This window comes from Arachis duranensis, chromosome 1 (genome assembly GCF_000817695.3).
Source record: "Arachis duranensis cultivar V14167 chromosome 1, aradu.V14167.gnm2.J7QH, whole genome shotgun sequence".
Lineage (NCBI taxonomy): Eukaryota > Viridiplantae > Streptophyta > Magnoliopsida > Fabales > Fabaceae > Arachis > Arachis duranensis.
In genome coordinates, this window is record NC_029772.3 from 13378085 (window position 1) to 13391352 (window position 13268).

At 38.1% G+C, this 13268-nt stretch overlaps 2 protein-coding genes across 2 annotated transcripts; one reads left to right on the forward strand and one right to left on the reverse strand.

Moving 5' to 3' along the window:
* Positions 1-5177: 5177 nt before the first annotated feature.
* Positions 5178-9972, reverse strand: LOC107479466 (protein FAR1-RELATED SEQUENCE 5-like). Its single transcript, XM_052261694.1, has 8 exons — positions 9841-9972; positions 8461-8520; positions 7128-8361; positions 5945-6906; positions 5766-5848; positions 5630-5680; positions 5460-5516; positions 5178-5295 (listed from the first exon to the last, which is right to left on the reverse strand). Exons 1-8 carry the CDS (start codon positions 9970-9972, stop codon positions 5178-5180), a joined length of 2697 nt encoding a protein of 898 aa, XP_052117654.1.
* Positions 9973-11456: 1484 nt separating this feature from the next.
* Positions 11457-13050, forward strand: LOC107479485 (uncharacterized). The gene is made up of 2 exons (XM_052253638.1): positions 11457-11516; positions 11606-13050. The coding sequence occupies exon 2, from the start codon at positions 11631-11633 to the stop codon at positions 12807-12809; it is 1179 nt and encodes a 392-aa protein (XP_052109598.1). The 5' UTR covers positions 11457-11516; positions 11606-11630; the 3' UTR covers positions 12810-13050.
* Positions 13051-13268: the final 218 nt, after the last annotated feature.

Genomic DNA, 13268 nt, shown 5'->3' on the forward strand with positions numbered 1-13268 from the left:
TGAAAACAAGTTAAAATGAAATTTTCTTTTTAATAAGCAACAGGCATAAAAGTCCAAAGACTTAGCTTCTACTTCTCCATAGTTTAAGAATTCATAATTAATCCTTGAAAGTTTAAACTCTTTGTTTTTCGAAAAAACATAAATCACTACTCAAGTACTCATACATAATCGGTGATACGATATTTGCGAAGTTATAAGAACCTATTTTAAAATTTAGATAAGCTACCGAATTATTTAATTGTATTGTTTCATTGTTTGTTAGAGCTAAGCATTACCGTTGGTGTGGTTGATAGTGTGTAATTACTTATTCATGTGTTCATGGATTAGTTTTTCATCCTAATTATAGATGGTTACTAATGGGAAGTTTTGAGCTTTGATATTTGTTTATCTTCCATAACATATAAGATACACTGAAAGGTTTCAGGGGGACTATTGCGTAAGCAGATTACCACGCTGCTCGAACGAATCAATCTGTATACCGGCTGACCTGAAACTCAGATGGGTAAAAAGGTATCGAACAAATTACATCACTAAATCAACATATTTTTTTTTAAAACGTTATTCTGATCCTCTTTGGTTTTGCTTAACAGAAACTAGTAGAGACCCGGTGCTCACCTTGCTACATCAATAACTTATTTACCCACCTGGAACGACATCATGAACGAGCTAAGTTGGACGAGATTGAGGCCATAGGATTCGGTTTCCTCCGTCGCGTACCACAATGGCATGTGAAACAGAGCATCATGCTCCAACTAGCCAGGGCTTATGACGTTGACACAGACACGCTCATGGTGGACGCAGGGAACATTCACATTAGTGCCGAACTTATTGGCAGTGTATTCGGCATACCTTCTCATGGTTAGTGTTAGTTATATAGGTTGTAAAAATTTCTCTGAGTGGTTTACTTTATCTGTTTTTGACACTTAGTGATTGTGGCAAACTGTTCTGTTCCTCGCAGGCGAACCAATACCAGAATTGCAGAAGAAAAATCCATCGCATCTTGCAATTAAGGCGGAGTTTCAGAAGAAAACAACAAGCCAACTCCGTGAGTTTGTCTTTGCTTGTCCAATGGAGACTGAGCAACAGAGGATGAGGTTTAGAAGATACTTTATCATGGTTGTTTTGAAGATGTTTCTGAACCCCACAAGCCAGCAAACTATTTCTCCGTGGCACCTCCCTCCAATATTAGATGTGTCGAACCCTAGAAGGTTTCATTGGCCTTATCACATATTAAAGTGGCTGCGGGATGCGATAAGTAAATTCCAAGATGAGAACAGGGAAACATGCGGCGGGTGCATGTTCGTGCTGCTGGTAATGCAATAAATTAAGTTAATTTGAAGCCAATGTACCACCGTATGTGTAATTCCTAAAATTTAAGTTATTTTTCTATAGGTTTTGTACTTTCAGCGCTTGAAACATGGTCCATTGCATGCATGTCGAGTTCCCGAACCCTGGATTGTTGAGTGGACGACTAATGAGCTTGATAAGAAGGCCGACTACGTCATCTCACAGGTTCAATTTCTACTAATGCATTTTATAAATTCTAGTTGATAAAAGAAATGCAATTGGCGGTCCACATTGAGTGATTGAAATCTTGCTTTTGACCAAATGTTGAACACACAGGGTTGCATAGTAACAAATGTAAGGACCAAGAGAAAGCAGAAGAAACAATGTTCGAGTAAAGCTGTTAACGAGGGGGGAGGTGTAAAAGGACCCGCAACGGCACTGACGAATCACAATCTACCAAAGGGAAAACTTCACCTCATCCAACCTATAGGAAGGCAGAAAAGGTAATTTGCTTTCCTTATGCAAGATCGTTAGCTCAATAAATTGGATCCTTATTTATGTGTTGTGATGGTTGATCGTTATCATAGATTTTGCGAAAACAAAATTGTAATTGAGGCTTCATTATGTGGCTGTATGGCTTGTTTTGATAGATGAAGTTCATAAAAGAACGGTTACGAGGGCTAGATTTAATGACCGTGTATTATATTTACATGTTTCTATGTTAAAATCTTGTTTGAATCTAGTTGTGTCTTAATTTTATTAAGGTTTTATTTTAGTTGAGTTTGTTACTTAAAGAGGAGGATCTAGGATGCCCAAATTAGGTTCTAACCTGAATTGGATAGATACTTTATGATTAATTTATTTGGATGGCTTTTTATGTATAAAAGAATTGCTTCATAGTGCTGCCTATTTGATTCATTGTGTGAAAGTAGAATTCAGTGATGATTACTGTGTTTGTAATTAATGATGTTCACTGTAGTTGGGTTTCAGATGTAAAATATAGTGTGGCCATAGATGGTTAGTTTTTATGAACGATTGTGAGGTTGTTATGTTGCCAAAACGCCTGAAAGTTCACATTAGATTTTTTCCATGTATTTGTTGTCCCATGTTGAACACAGGGTTGCGTAGTCAACAATTCAATGAAAAGACACAAGAAGCAGCCTTCGAGTAAGGTAGTAAACAAGAAAGGAGGGTGTAAAAGGCCCTCCAAGGACACTGAACAATTTCCGTCTAACGAAGGCAAGACTACATCTCAGCCAAGATATAACGAGACGGATAAGTTGGTATGCTTTCTGTATCATAGCTCATGTGATAATTTGAATTGGATGTTCACTTTGTTATATTTCTGGGTTTACACCTTAGTACGATTTGGTTGTTCACTTTAGTCGGGTTCTCTTTGTTTGTTAATTTAACTGATGATATGCATGAATTTACATCATAGCAATCCAAGACTGGTACGAGGAGAAAGGTGATTCCCAATAGGAGCCGATGTAGACGAAGCACCAGAAAAGAAATTTCAAAAGAAAGTGTCTCAGGAAGCACTGCTGCGCCATTGGTAGTCTCGGAATCTGATGATGATGACCATGTGCCGCTTGCTAGAAGGATGCGGTTATTCCGACAGCACCCTCCGCCACATGATTCAATACAAGAAGATCCAGTGTTCAACAGCAGTCATGAAAATCATCAAGCTGGAAAAACTGACCTAAAAAATGGATCTCCACACACACCGCCAGCAGCACCTGTACAGCTTAGTGACTATGATTTTGACCGGTTAGTGGGTTAATAATTACCTTGCTGCATGTTTTTCTTCTCTTTTTTTTTACACCAATGTCCTGTGATTAGCCGTCTAGCTAGGCATGACTTGTTCTCTTAGCTAATTTCTTGTTCCATTGGTCTGCAGCGAATTTGACATCTCTATCATTCAGTGTCCTGAATTGGAGCAAGTTCTGAATAATGTTGAACAGGGGCACCAAACCAAAGCCATAATCATGCAACCACTGCAAACGGTGTTCCCAAAAGGATCACCCTATTGTACACCGAGTCCAAGTAGACCAAGCTTTTCACTGGGTTTAACTCAGCTTGAAAAGACTCCAACCCCGTCCCCACTACATTCAATTCATCCAAGATTAAAAGAAATAAAGATGGGAGAGACTAAAGAGGAACAAATAAGAACATGGATAGTTAACCCATCATTGGATAAAAATCAAGATTTAGCTTCCTATGAAGGGCGGGGCTACATGGTACTACAAAGGAAGGATTTCTGGACCTTGAAACCCCGCAGTTGGGTAAACAGCTGTGTAAGTATATGAACTTAAGCATGGGTTTTAATTCTCTATACTTGTATCGGTGTTTAAATTATACATGCTGAATACTCTGTGTAGGTAATTCAATGGATGTGTTATTCTTACAACGACACTCAATCATCTAGGTTCAAGCGAGAGTTCTATTGCGTGTGTCCAGGCATATTGGTAATTACATTCATATTACAATGTGGAGAGAGCTTTTTCTTGGGATTCTTACTATGTGTGGGTATGCAGGAATCAGTGATAAAAAATCATACTCTGGAAACATTTATGGACGGTGTGGCACCAATTTATGATGGTCTTAGTCCAAGCTTTGGTGATGACACTAGGTTCTTTGACAAGGTAGAAGCTGCAAAGAGAAAATGGGTGAGTTGCTGTTTTATATTTAAATACCTGTTGGAAATAGCTTGTCACATGATTTGAGAATGTTAAGGTTCTTGAATGGTCGAATGAGATCAATAGTTTTTGTGTTGTTCCTTTTTTTTTTCCTCACATGGATAATTTCTTCATATGTATTGCTTGCTGCAGTGGTTAATTCCTTATTGTTGGAGGGGCCATTGGTGGGTATATGCATTTGATGTGGTTACGAAACGTTTAATTATTCTCGACAGTTTGCATTATGGTCCAGAAGATGATAAGCGAATAAAGCTCGATGCATATGTGGTAAGATACCATAATTCTTTTAATCAATATTCATCCGCACAGTTCAGCCCACTCATAATTTTGCTCGCGTATGTTCGTTGCATGATTTTCAGGGGAGACTATGTGAGGATATGGCAAGCATTTCTATTCCTGCATTTGTTCGGACAACGCACGGCCCAGCTCGTTCGTACGCGATGGTTCCAAAGCAACCGAACAAGTGAGATGAAATTATAACCCAAATTTAAGGCTTTGTTAGATATCATTTGAAAATGTGTCGTACCATGTAACTTGGTTTTCCTCAACTTAATTGCAATCGCGTTTTATTGTCCTGTAGCTTTGACTGTGGCATGTGTGTCATTAAGTTGATGGAGAGCTGGACCGAAGAACGTCAACTTTGTGAATGGGATGAGGTTTGTAAATTTCACATTTGCGCAAGTGTCATGATTGATCTTGTATAATTATTAATGTAAAGGTTCAATAAACTAAACCAACTGATAAATCTACCCACAGGATTCACTCCAATCAGACAGGATGGAGTTGATGCTAGATATTATTTGTGGTCCGCACAATACATTGGTACACCAGCTCATTTCGTTATTGAAACAAAAGGTTATACCTGTTCGTCGCAATGAACCACGGAACAAGAAGAAGGACGTTCGTTCACCATACACTGCACCTAGTACACGGTCATTGATTGAACGTGCGGAGGGATTACCGAAGGGGGCAATGCGCAGAGGGAGGAAGAAGTTGCTTACTTAGTATTAGTTACACTGAATTGAACTACTTTGTTATACTGAGTTTACTTACTGCTGACATGCTTAGTGCTTTGTTATTTTTCACATTAGAAAGACTTGATTCCATGACATTTTTTTCCTACTGTACAATGACATATTGGTTATGTTAACTAAAAATTATCCATGTCTTTTAGATTTGAGACTCCCAGATTTATAAAGGTTGTTTGGTAAAGCTGCCATATTTGTGCTTATCAAAACTGGTGACCACTAACCATCCGACAATATAGGTAATCTGAACATCCAATACCTTACTAAAATGAACATCCAGTCTAACAAGGACAAATCCAAAACATAACCAAGTGATCACAAAATCTAACGGATAACCATCTTTGTTTATAGTAAAAATGAACATCTGAACACCTATAGAAATGAACATCTACTTTAGTTCATTGAAAATACGTGAAAACAATGTCTATGAGGAATAGCTACGTACCGAAAAACTATATAGTCAAGCGTGTAGAAATCAGAAACAACTTTATTAAACTGTATACTAAGTTATAGAATAATCATCAAATATACATGTTATGCTTTAAGTCTACACGAAATAAAAATAGTAAAATGCTTCGTTTTAACAAATGGAAAAATGGTTCTTGCAATCAATACCATGTGGACCTTTGCAACAGCTGCCTTAGAACCTTGAAACTAACATGAATCCTATAAACACAGAAATGAGAAAATATACACTATCACAACCTCGTACAACTAATCCCATTTTTGGTTGAAGGAGCTTAACAAAGACATGAAACCACCGTCTTGTTTGGGAACATCCAGGCTAGAAACATCACAATGGTTTATATCTTGAAATGTGTGCGGACGAACCACCTGCCAAAAATTAAAAAGAAAAAGTCCAATAGTTATGTTCTAGGATAGTACTATACCAAATAAACATACAAAGTTGGGATTAAGCAAAACATATACCGGATGTGAATTCTTTTGTTTTCTCCGTCTTGAATTCTTGATGGACTTCTCAAGGGCAGAGCCAAGCCTCTTACTCTTTGGCCTGCCCTTTGTGGTGACCTTCGATGGGCCTTGGATGTCATCAACACCGACATCATTCGAACTCTGAGAGCCAATGTTGGTCTGAGTCTCTGCCATTCTCTCGGACCTCTTTTTGGCACGGTGCGTAGCCAACTTGGCCCTTGTTTCTTCCAAAGCAACATGCAGCAATGCTGTTTCTTCATCATCACCGAGGAACTCTTGAGCAACATTATAGAAGTGTGCACACAGTCCCCTGAATGCAACATGACTCTCATCTGACCGACTGACATCATGGCTACTTTTGACATACGTATGCTTGCACTTTATGTTCTTGCTCGATCGAGGGAGAATATAATAGGTAGGTACTTTATACAATTTATACGAATGAAAAACTGCAAGATAGTGACAGCACAACACACTTGAACTCTCAAAAAGATTGCACTCACAACGAAGCTCCTGTGTGGAACGGTCAAAGTGAACATCATACGGAACGCATAGAATAGTATCGTTGAGTAGTTTCTCCTCTTCCACCTTCACGCAGACCACTGGACCCTGTTCATCAACTGCAGAAACTCTGCAGTTAGCCTTCCTCACAAACTCAATTTGAACATCCCTAAAAATGCTCGTGGTATACTCTTGCTGAAACTGTTTCTCTATAGGCGAGGTAGTTGCACAAGGGATAACCCCCCTCGAGTCTGCAGCATCATCCTCCAGTTCCCTCTGCTCCTTGACTCCAAGCACATTGTCATATTCATGAACAAATTGGACCAAGCTAGTTTTACTGTGTAAGTATCCACCGTAGAATGCGTGCATGCTCTCACTCCTTTGCGTACTCCGCATTCCTGTCCAAAATTCACCCTTGAAGTATATTGGGACCCACATGCGTCGGTCATCATACAGATCTACAAGAAATAAATAATACCAAATTAAGCATATAAAGCTTACACCAAACATATTACTAAACCTGAGAAATGAACATCCACAATCACTGATATATTAAACATCCAAATATTTACTATAATGAACATCTAGTTAATTGTCATCCAAACTTACTGATAAACTAAACATTAAGATGCCGACCAATTGCAATTAAAGCGCGAGAAGTAATCTTACAGAAACAAACCTGACAGCCATGTGTTGTTATGTAAGTTGTACTCATCTATAAAATCAGCCCAATCATCTTCAAATGACTCCTCCGTCCGAGAGTTCCACACAATGTCGTTTAGGTCACCATACAAAGCTCCGTACCGGCGGTAACCCCCAAGCTTCGAAGGTAGCTTATTCATAATATGCCAAATGCACCACCGGTGGCGTGTGTCGGGTAAAGTATTTTTGATCGCACGGTAAAGGGATCGACATTGATCGGTTATGATACACTTTGGAGCAGTTCCCATGCACTTCACCCATTGGACAAAAACCCACTCATAACTTCCGATTTCTTCATTCCCCAACAAAGCACAACCGAGGAGGGTCGACCTACCATGGTGGTTGACCCCAACGAACAACACAAACGGTAATCCATGCCTACCAGAAAAACCAACCAGATGTAAGAAATGCCAATCACGATCAAAATTCGTATTATCAAGAAAAGGTAAAAACACCAACTTAACTAATACGTACCTATTTTTACTGTACGTGCTATCAACTGACATGACGTCTCCATAGTATTCATACGACGCCTTACACCTTGCATCAACCCATACTGCACTCTTAAATTTACACTCATCGTCCAACTTCACCGCGTAAAAGAAGTTCGGATTGATGTCCTTCATTCTCCTAAAGTAGCTCATCATCTCCCTGACATCCGCATTCACGTTGCTACTTCGGAGCCTTGCTGTTATATAATTTCTTACATCCTTCTCTGAGAATCCCAAGTTAGAGGGGCCACCAGCTTCATTTGACAAAGCAAGGAATGTCTTGTTTGGTCGAATCCCAGCCTCATCATTATCCTCGATCACGCACTTCGCATGCATGGTCAACTGCCTATACTCATGATAGTGCACTGCCTTTTTCGGTGAACAAGGGTGAGAGTGCGTCAAGTCAACCTTGAGCAGAACCCAGTCTTGCACGTCTTTATCAAACTTTACATATATCCTTGCCTTGCACCCAGCAGCTGAAATCGTATTCTTCCGCGTTGGTGCTTTAACACGAGACTCGCGGATCCCATCGCGATTACAGTGTATAGCCTGGTTAATGGGAGCCTTTGTGATCTTATCAAATGTTGTCGTCCTTATCTTAGTTGCAAATCCAGCTTTCTTTGCATAGGTCACATAAAAGTCATGAGCCATCTGTAACTGAGCAAACCGCATTCCAACTCTTGGTATCTCGTCTTCTTGTAAGCAACCATGATCTGGTAACTGTATTTTATATTAATTCGAACGAAAAATTAATTACCGTTAGTTATCAAATCAAACATGAACATTATGAGTACACAAAGGTAAGCTAGACTCCAATACCTCATCACCAAGCTCCATCTCATCACTTCCAACATCTGTAACATCCGACAACTGTGCGGCCTAAAATTCCAAAACAAACAAAGTAACCAAAAGGAGGAAGATCCTGATCAAAACTCATTTCAATACAATCTCGAAAGCAATCACCGAAAACACATCAACAGCTACAAATCAAGCAAAGAGATTTTTTGTTCATTTCATGTATTATTTAAATAATTTTCACCATTTATTTGTTTTTTTTTCTCATTTCATGTATTATTTAAATAGTTATGGGCCTTACTCACTCTTTAGTGGCTTCTTTTTTCAGTCCAGCTATAAAATTCTTTTTGTATATATTTACATATACACACTCGTTTCTTTAGATGCAATAAGAACATAAGCACATTTTTGATTAACTATATAATCCCATAAGCATGAAGAATATTAAAATAAAAGGTAGGAAGCATGTGAGCATATAACTTAAAATTATGCAGTAAGCATATAAACATGCCATTACATGATTAAAGCACTAATATAAGTATGAAAAATATTAAAAATAAAAGGTAGGAAGCATATCAGCATGTAACTAAAAAAATATTCAGTGAGCTAACTTTTAAACATACCATTACATAATTAAAGCACTAATATAAGCATGAAAAATAATAAAATAAAAGGCAAGAAGTATATCAGCATGTAACTAAAAAAATATTCAGTGAGCTAGCTTTTAAACATACCATTACATGATTAAAGTACTAATATAAGCATGAAAAATATTAAAATAAAAGGCAGGAAGCATATCAGCATGTAACTAAAAAAATATGGAGTGAGCTAGCTTTTAAACATATTATTACATGATTAAAACACTAGGCTAAACATTCCATGGTTAGCATGATGCAAATATAACTATCATTCAGTTCAATACAGTAAACAAATTCACCCACTGCATCACCCTATGGTTATGTATTTTAAATGCTTGCATGATCATAACCTAGAGATAATATACGCACACCATCGTTTAAAATGCATTAATATAAACATACCAAAAAATTAAATTATGCTATCCCATCATCCATATAAGCACGTAATTCCATAATAGAATGTTTAGCAAATAAAGATGCCATTTAACATGAAGAGAGCATACATTCATATAGAAAAACACGTACAAAAATATGCTTCCTGGATGTAATCATATAAGCATGCAATAATATGTGCTAATCCTCAGTGCATGTAATGATACCATTAAATATAAAACACCCATAAATTTATTTGCATCTCAACTAACTGATTACAATTGCATGTTTTAATAACAATACAATTAAAATACTCCTTTACATTGTGACTAAACCTAAAAACTAAACGCACGATAAACATCCATGGCAGGATTTGATGATCCAAATTGCTCACCTTGCTTGGCTCGTCAGAGGCTACACACTCTAAAGGTTCCACTATATCGACCTCCATTAATGAATTTCGGCTAGGTGATGTGCATAAAAGAGGATCCTCGCTTGAAACACGTCCTTCTTGCGATGCTGCCATTCTGAAGTCTTCAAAACCGGCTGCGCTGTGTGCGGAAGAGAGTACGGCACTGGTTGGTTAGTCGTTGTTGGCGGTGCAATGTTCGATCGGAGCTGAAGGCTGAAGCCGATCAACAGGACGCAGACGCGGGCAATTGATTGCTGTGGAAGGTGGAGATTAGCGCATGGGGCAGCGGTGTAATCCAGGAGGAGATGCCGTCAGGGAGATTCTAATTTAACGTGAATATTTGATTTTAACCTAAATATTTGATTTCAAGTTTCAAATTATTAATAATATGAAATTAATAAATAACCCATTATTTATTTTTAATTTCAATTACACCCCATTGTATGCATTGTACAATAAGTGTATTGTTTCCTCATACTTTTTCTTATTAAATTTTGGCCAGCATGTAACCAGTAAGAAAAAGTGAGTTATTGGATGAAATCTCACACCATTAAAATTATCATTAATGACTATTTAATGGCTACAAATCACAACAATTGCTGACTCCCTAACACTCCTCTTGTTATATTTATTAGCATAATATTCTCGTTGATAATATAATATTATGTATTTATTATTTTGATTATTCTCTGATTTATTTATCATCCACAAATGGGCTATACTTTATACATATTTTTTATACAATAAAAATATGTAGACCCCTTCTTCTAATCATTTTTCTTGGTTTCTAACGTATTTATTGTTAAAATATGAAAGAAATTTAATATTTTGTAAATACAAAACTATTTATGTGCATATTATTACTTAATTGTTTAATATATTGAACCAGATACTACACCATGATATTAAAATTTTAAGTCTAAAATTTGATCGTTATTATCTGATTTTTTTTTTTAAATACTTACTACTTCAAAGCATTCTAAAAACAAGTCTGTAATTTACAGGAACATGTTAAATACAAAATTATTTTTTACCTCTTTTTAACAAATTAAACTTTTTTGAGAAATAATTTCAATCTAAATAATAATCCCTTGAACAAGAAAAGAGAAACCAAAAATTAATTTCTTTTAACATGAAATGAAAACAAAATGTGTCGCCACAAAAGTATAAAATTTTTTACTAAAATTCAGGAATTTAAAAAGTTAATTATTTTGTATTTTAAAGATATAGTTTTTTTTGGTGACTATTTTAAAGATATAGTTTAATAGTATAAAACAAAAACTTGAAATTTTTAATATATTTATTACATTAAAAAATAAGTTTTGCAAATTTTTTGTTATAATTTTAAAATATGTTATTAAAACAGATAATAGTGGGACCTTAAAAATAAATAAAAGAATAAAATCACGTAAAAAATATGTATAAAATAGACAAAGGCAACGTGTAGCAAAAAATCTAATAATCTATGCACCAAAAGTAGAAAGTGGGCTCCAATTTGTGTTTTTTTTTTTTTCTTTTTTGTCTAGAAGTGAGCTACGTTCTATTGCTTCTATAAATATGGAACCTTCTTCTCAACAACAAAAGCACTCACTAGTCCCTCCAAAACTCAGCAGCAACTCTCTTCTCATTTTCCCACCAACCAAAAATAGAAGTTAAAAGTAAGTTCTCATTCGAATACTGTATTATTGCATATATATCTCTTTGTTCCACCAGCACACTAACAAGTAACAACACAAAATTACTCAAGAAACTAGCCAACTCCACTACTAACAATGGTCGACGTGGACCGGAGGATGACGGGTCTGAACCCGGCTCACGTAGCCGGTCTAAGGCGACTCTCCGTCCGAGCTGCCGCCCCTCTTTCACCATCCGTCACCCTACGCAACGGCCTGCTCTCGTTCTCTTCCCTCGCAAACAAAGTCGCCACCCATCTCCGCAACTCAGGTATCCAGGTCGAGCCGGGTCTCACCGACACTGAGTTCGCCATCGCGGAGGCGGAATTTGGCTTCACCTTCCCTCCAGACCTCCGCGCCGTCTTGGCTGCCGGACTTCCCGTCGGCGCCGGATTTCCGGACTGGCGCGCCTCGGGCATCTCCCGCCAACTCCTCCGCTGCTCGCTGGAGCTCCCAGCTGCTGCGGTCTCCGTCCACGTGGCAAGAAACGCGATGTGGGCCAAGACGTGGGGCCCAAGGCCCAACGAGCAAACGAAGGCGTTATGTGTGGCCAGGAACGCGCTCAAGAGAGCGCCGATTCTTGTCCCAATCTTTGACCATTGCTACGTTCCATGCAACCCTTGCCTCGCTGGGAACCCTGTCTTCTTCATCGACGAGGAACGCATGTTCCGATGCGGCTTCGACCTCTCGGATTTCTTCGAGCGGGAGTCTCTGTTTCGAAGCTCCGACGCTGGGAATATGTCGTCACGGCGGAATTTCAATGTTTCCGGCGGAAAGAAGCCGCGGTGGATAGATTTCTGGAGCGACGCCGTCACGGATTTTCGTAGAAAATCGTCGTCGTCGGCGGCGATGGCTTCGCCGGAGAGGTTTTTGGACATTCGGCGGTGGAAAGTGCCGAAGGGCGTGGAGCAGTATATAGAGCGAATCGGGTCGTGTTTGAAGGACGGTGGATGGAGCGAATCTGAGGTATCAGAAATGGTTCAGGTTTCAGGTTCCGGTTTGGGTTTGGATCCAGGTTCGGATTTGTGTTCGGGTTTGGATAATCAGGGGGTATTAGATGCTTTGTTGTTGAAAGCAGATAGGTTCTCAGACTCGCTCCGGAATTCTGGGTGGAGCTCCGAAGAGGTTTCGGATGCTCTGTGGTTCAATTTTCAACCGGGGAAGGACCAGAAACCGGCTAAAAAGCTGTCATTTGAACAGGTTGAAAGGATTGGGAAACTGGCGGAATCGGTTTCCCAGTCACTATACGTGGAAATAGATTTAGGATCAGTTAAATAGTGGGATTTTTTTTTTCCCTTTTTTTTGTTTTGTTTGAGGGGCACGGCCAACGGCCAACGGTGGTATGCATATTTCCTTTTGTGAATATTTTTCGGAAATGCGAATCCATTGTTGGCCAACCGGGGTGTGCCTTCAAAACATACGTGGAAAATGATATAGCAACGTATATGATCATCCTCTTATGTAACCTAAATGAAAATGTTGATACTCAATAATCAATGGTTAGAGCAGCTTAAATAAGTACTAGTGTAAGATTTTAATTTAATACATACTTTGGACTCTTATTCGATAATTTTGAATTAGACTTGTTCTTACTTAATAATATTTAGATAATTAGAGTTATGTAAATATATGAAAGATATAGCAAATTAATCTTTAAATAGTTTGGCGAGCTGTTGAAAACGAAAAATAGAATCTGTAGATAAAAAAAAATCCATCAAATACAGCACCGTCTAAAAA

What these genes read in the sequence shown, in the direction of transcription:
- LOC107479485 (XM_052253638.1), top strand. Translation starts at nt 11,631, where the DNA reads ATGGTCGACGTGGACCGGAGGATGACGGGTCTGAACCCGGCTCACGTA.
- LOC107479466 (XM_052261694.1), bottom strand. Translation starts at nt 9,972, where the DNA reads ATGGCAGCATCGCAAGAAGGACGTGTTTCAAGCGAGGATCCTCTTTTA. An exon ending in TAACAACACATGGCTGTCAG is followed by an intron (nt 6,907 to 7,127) that starts GTTTGTTTCTGT and finishes TATTTCTTGTAG; the next exon opens with ATCTGTATGATGACCGACGC. An exon ending in CTGTTGCAAAGGTCCACATG is followed by an intron (nt 5,517 to 5,629) that starts GTATTGATTGCA and finishes TCTATAACTTAG; the next exon opens with TATACAGTTTAATAAAGTTG.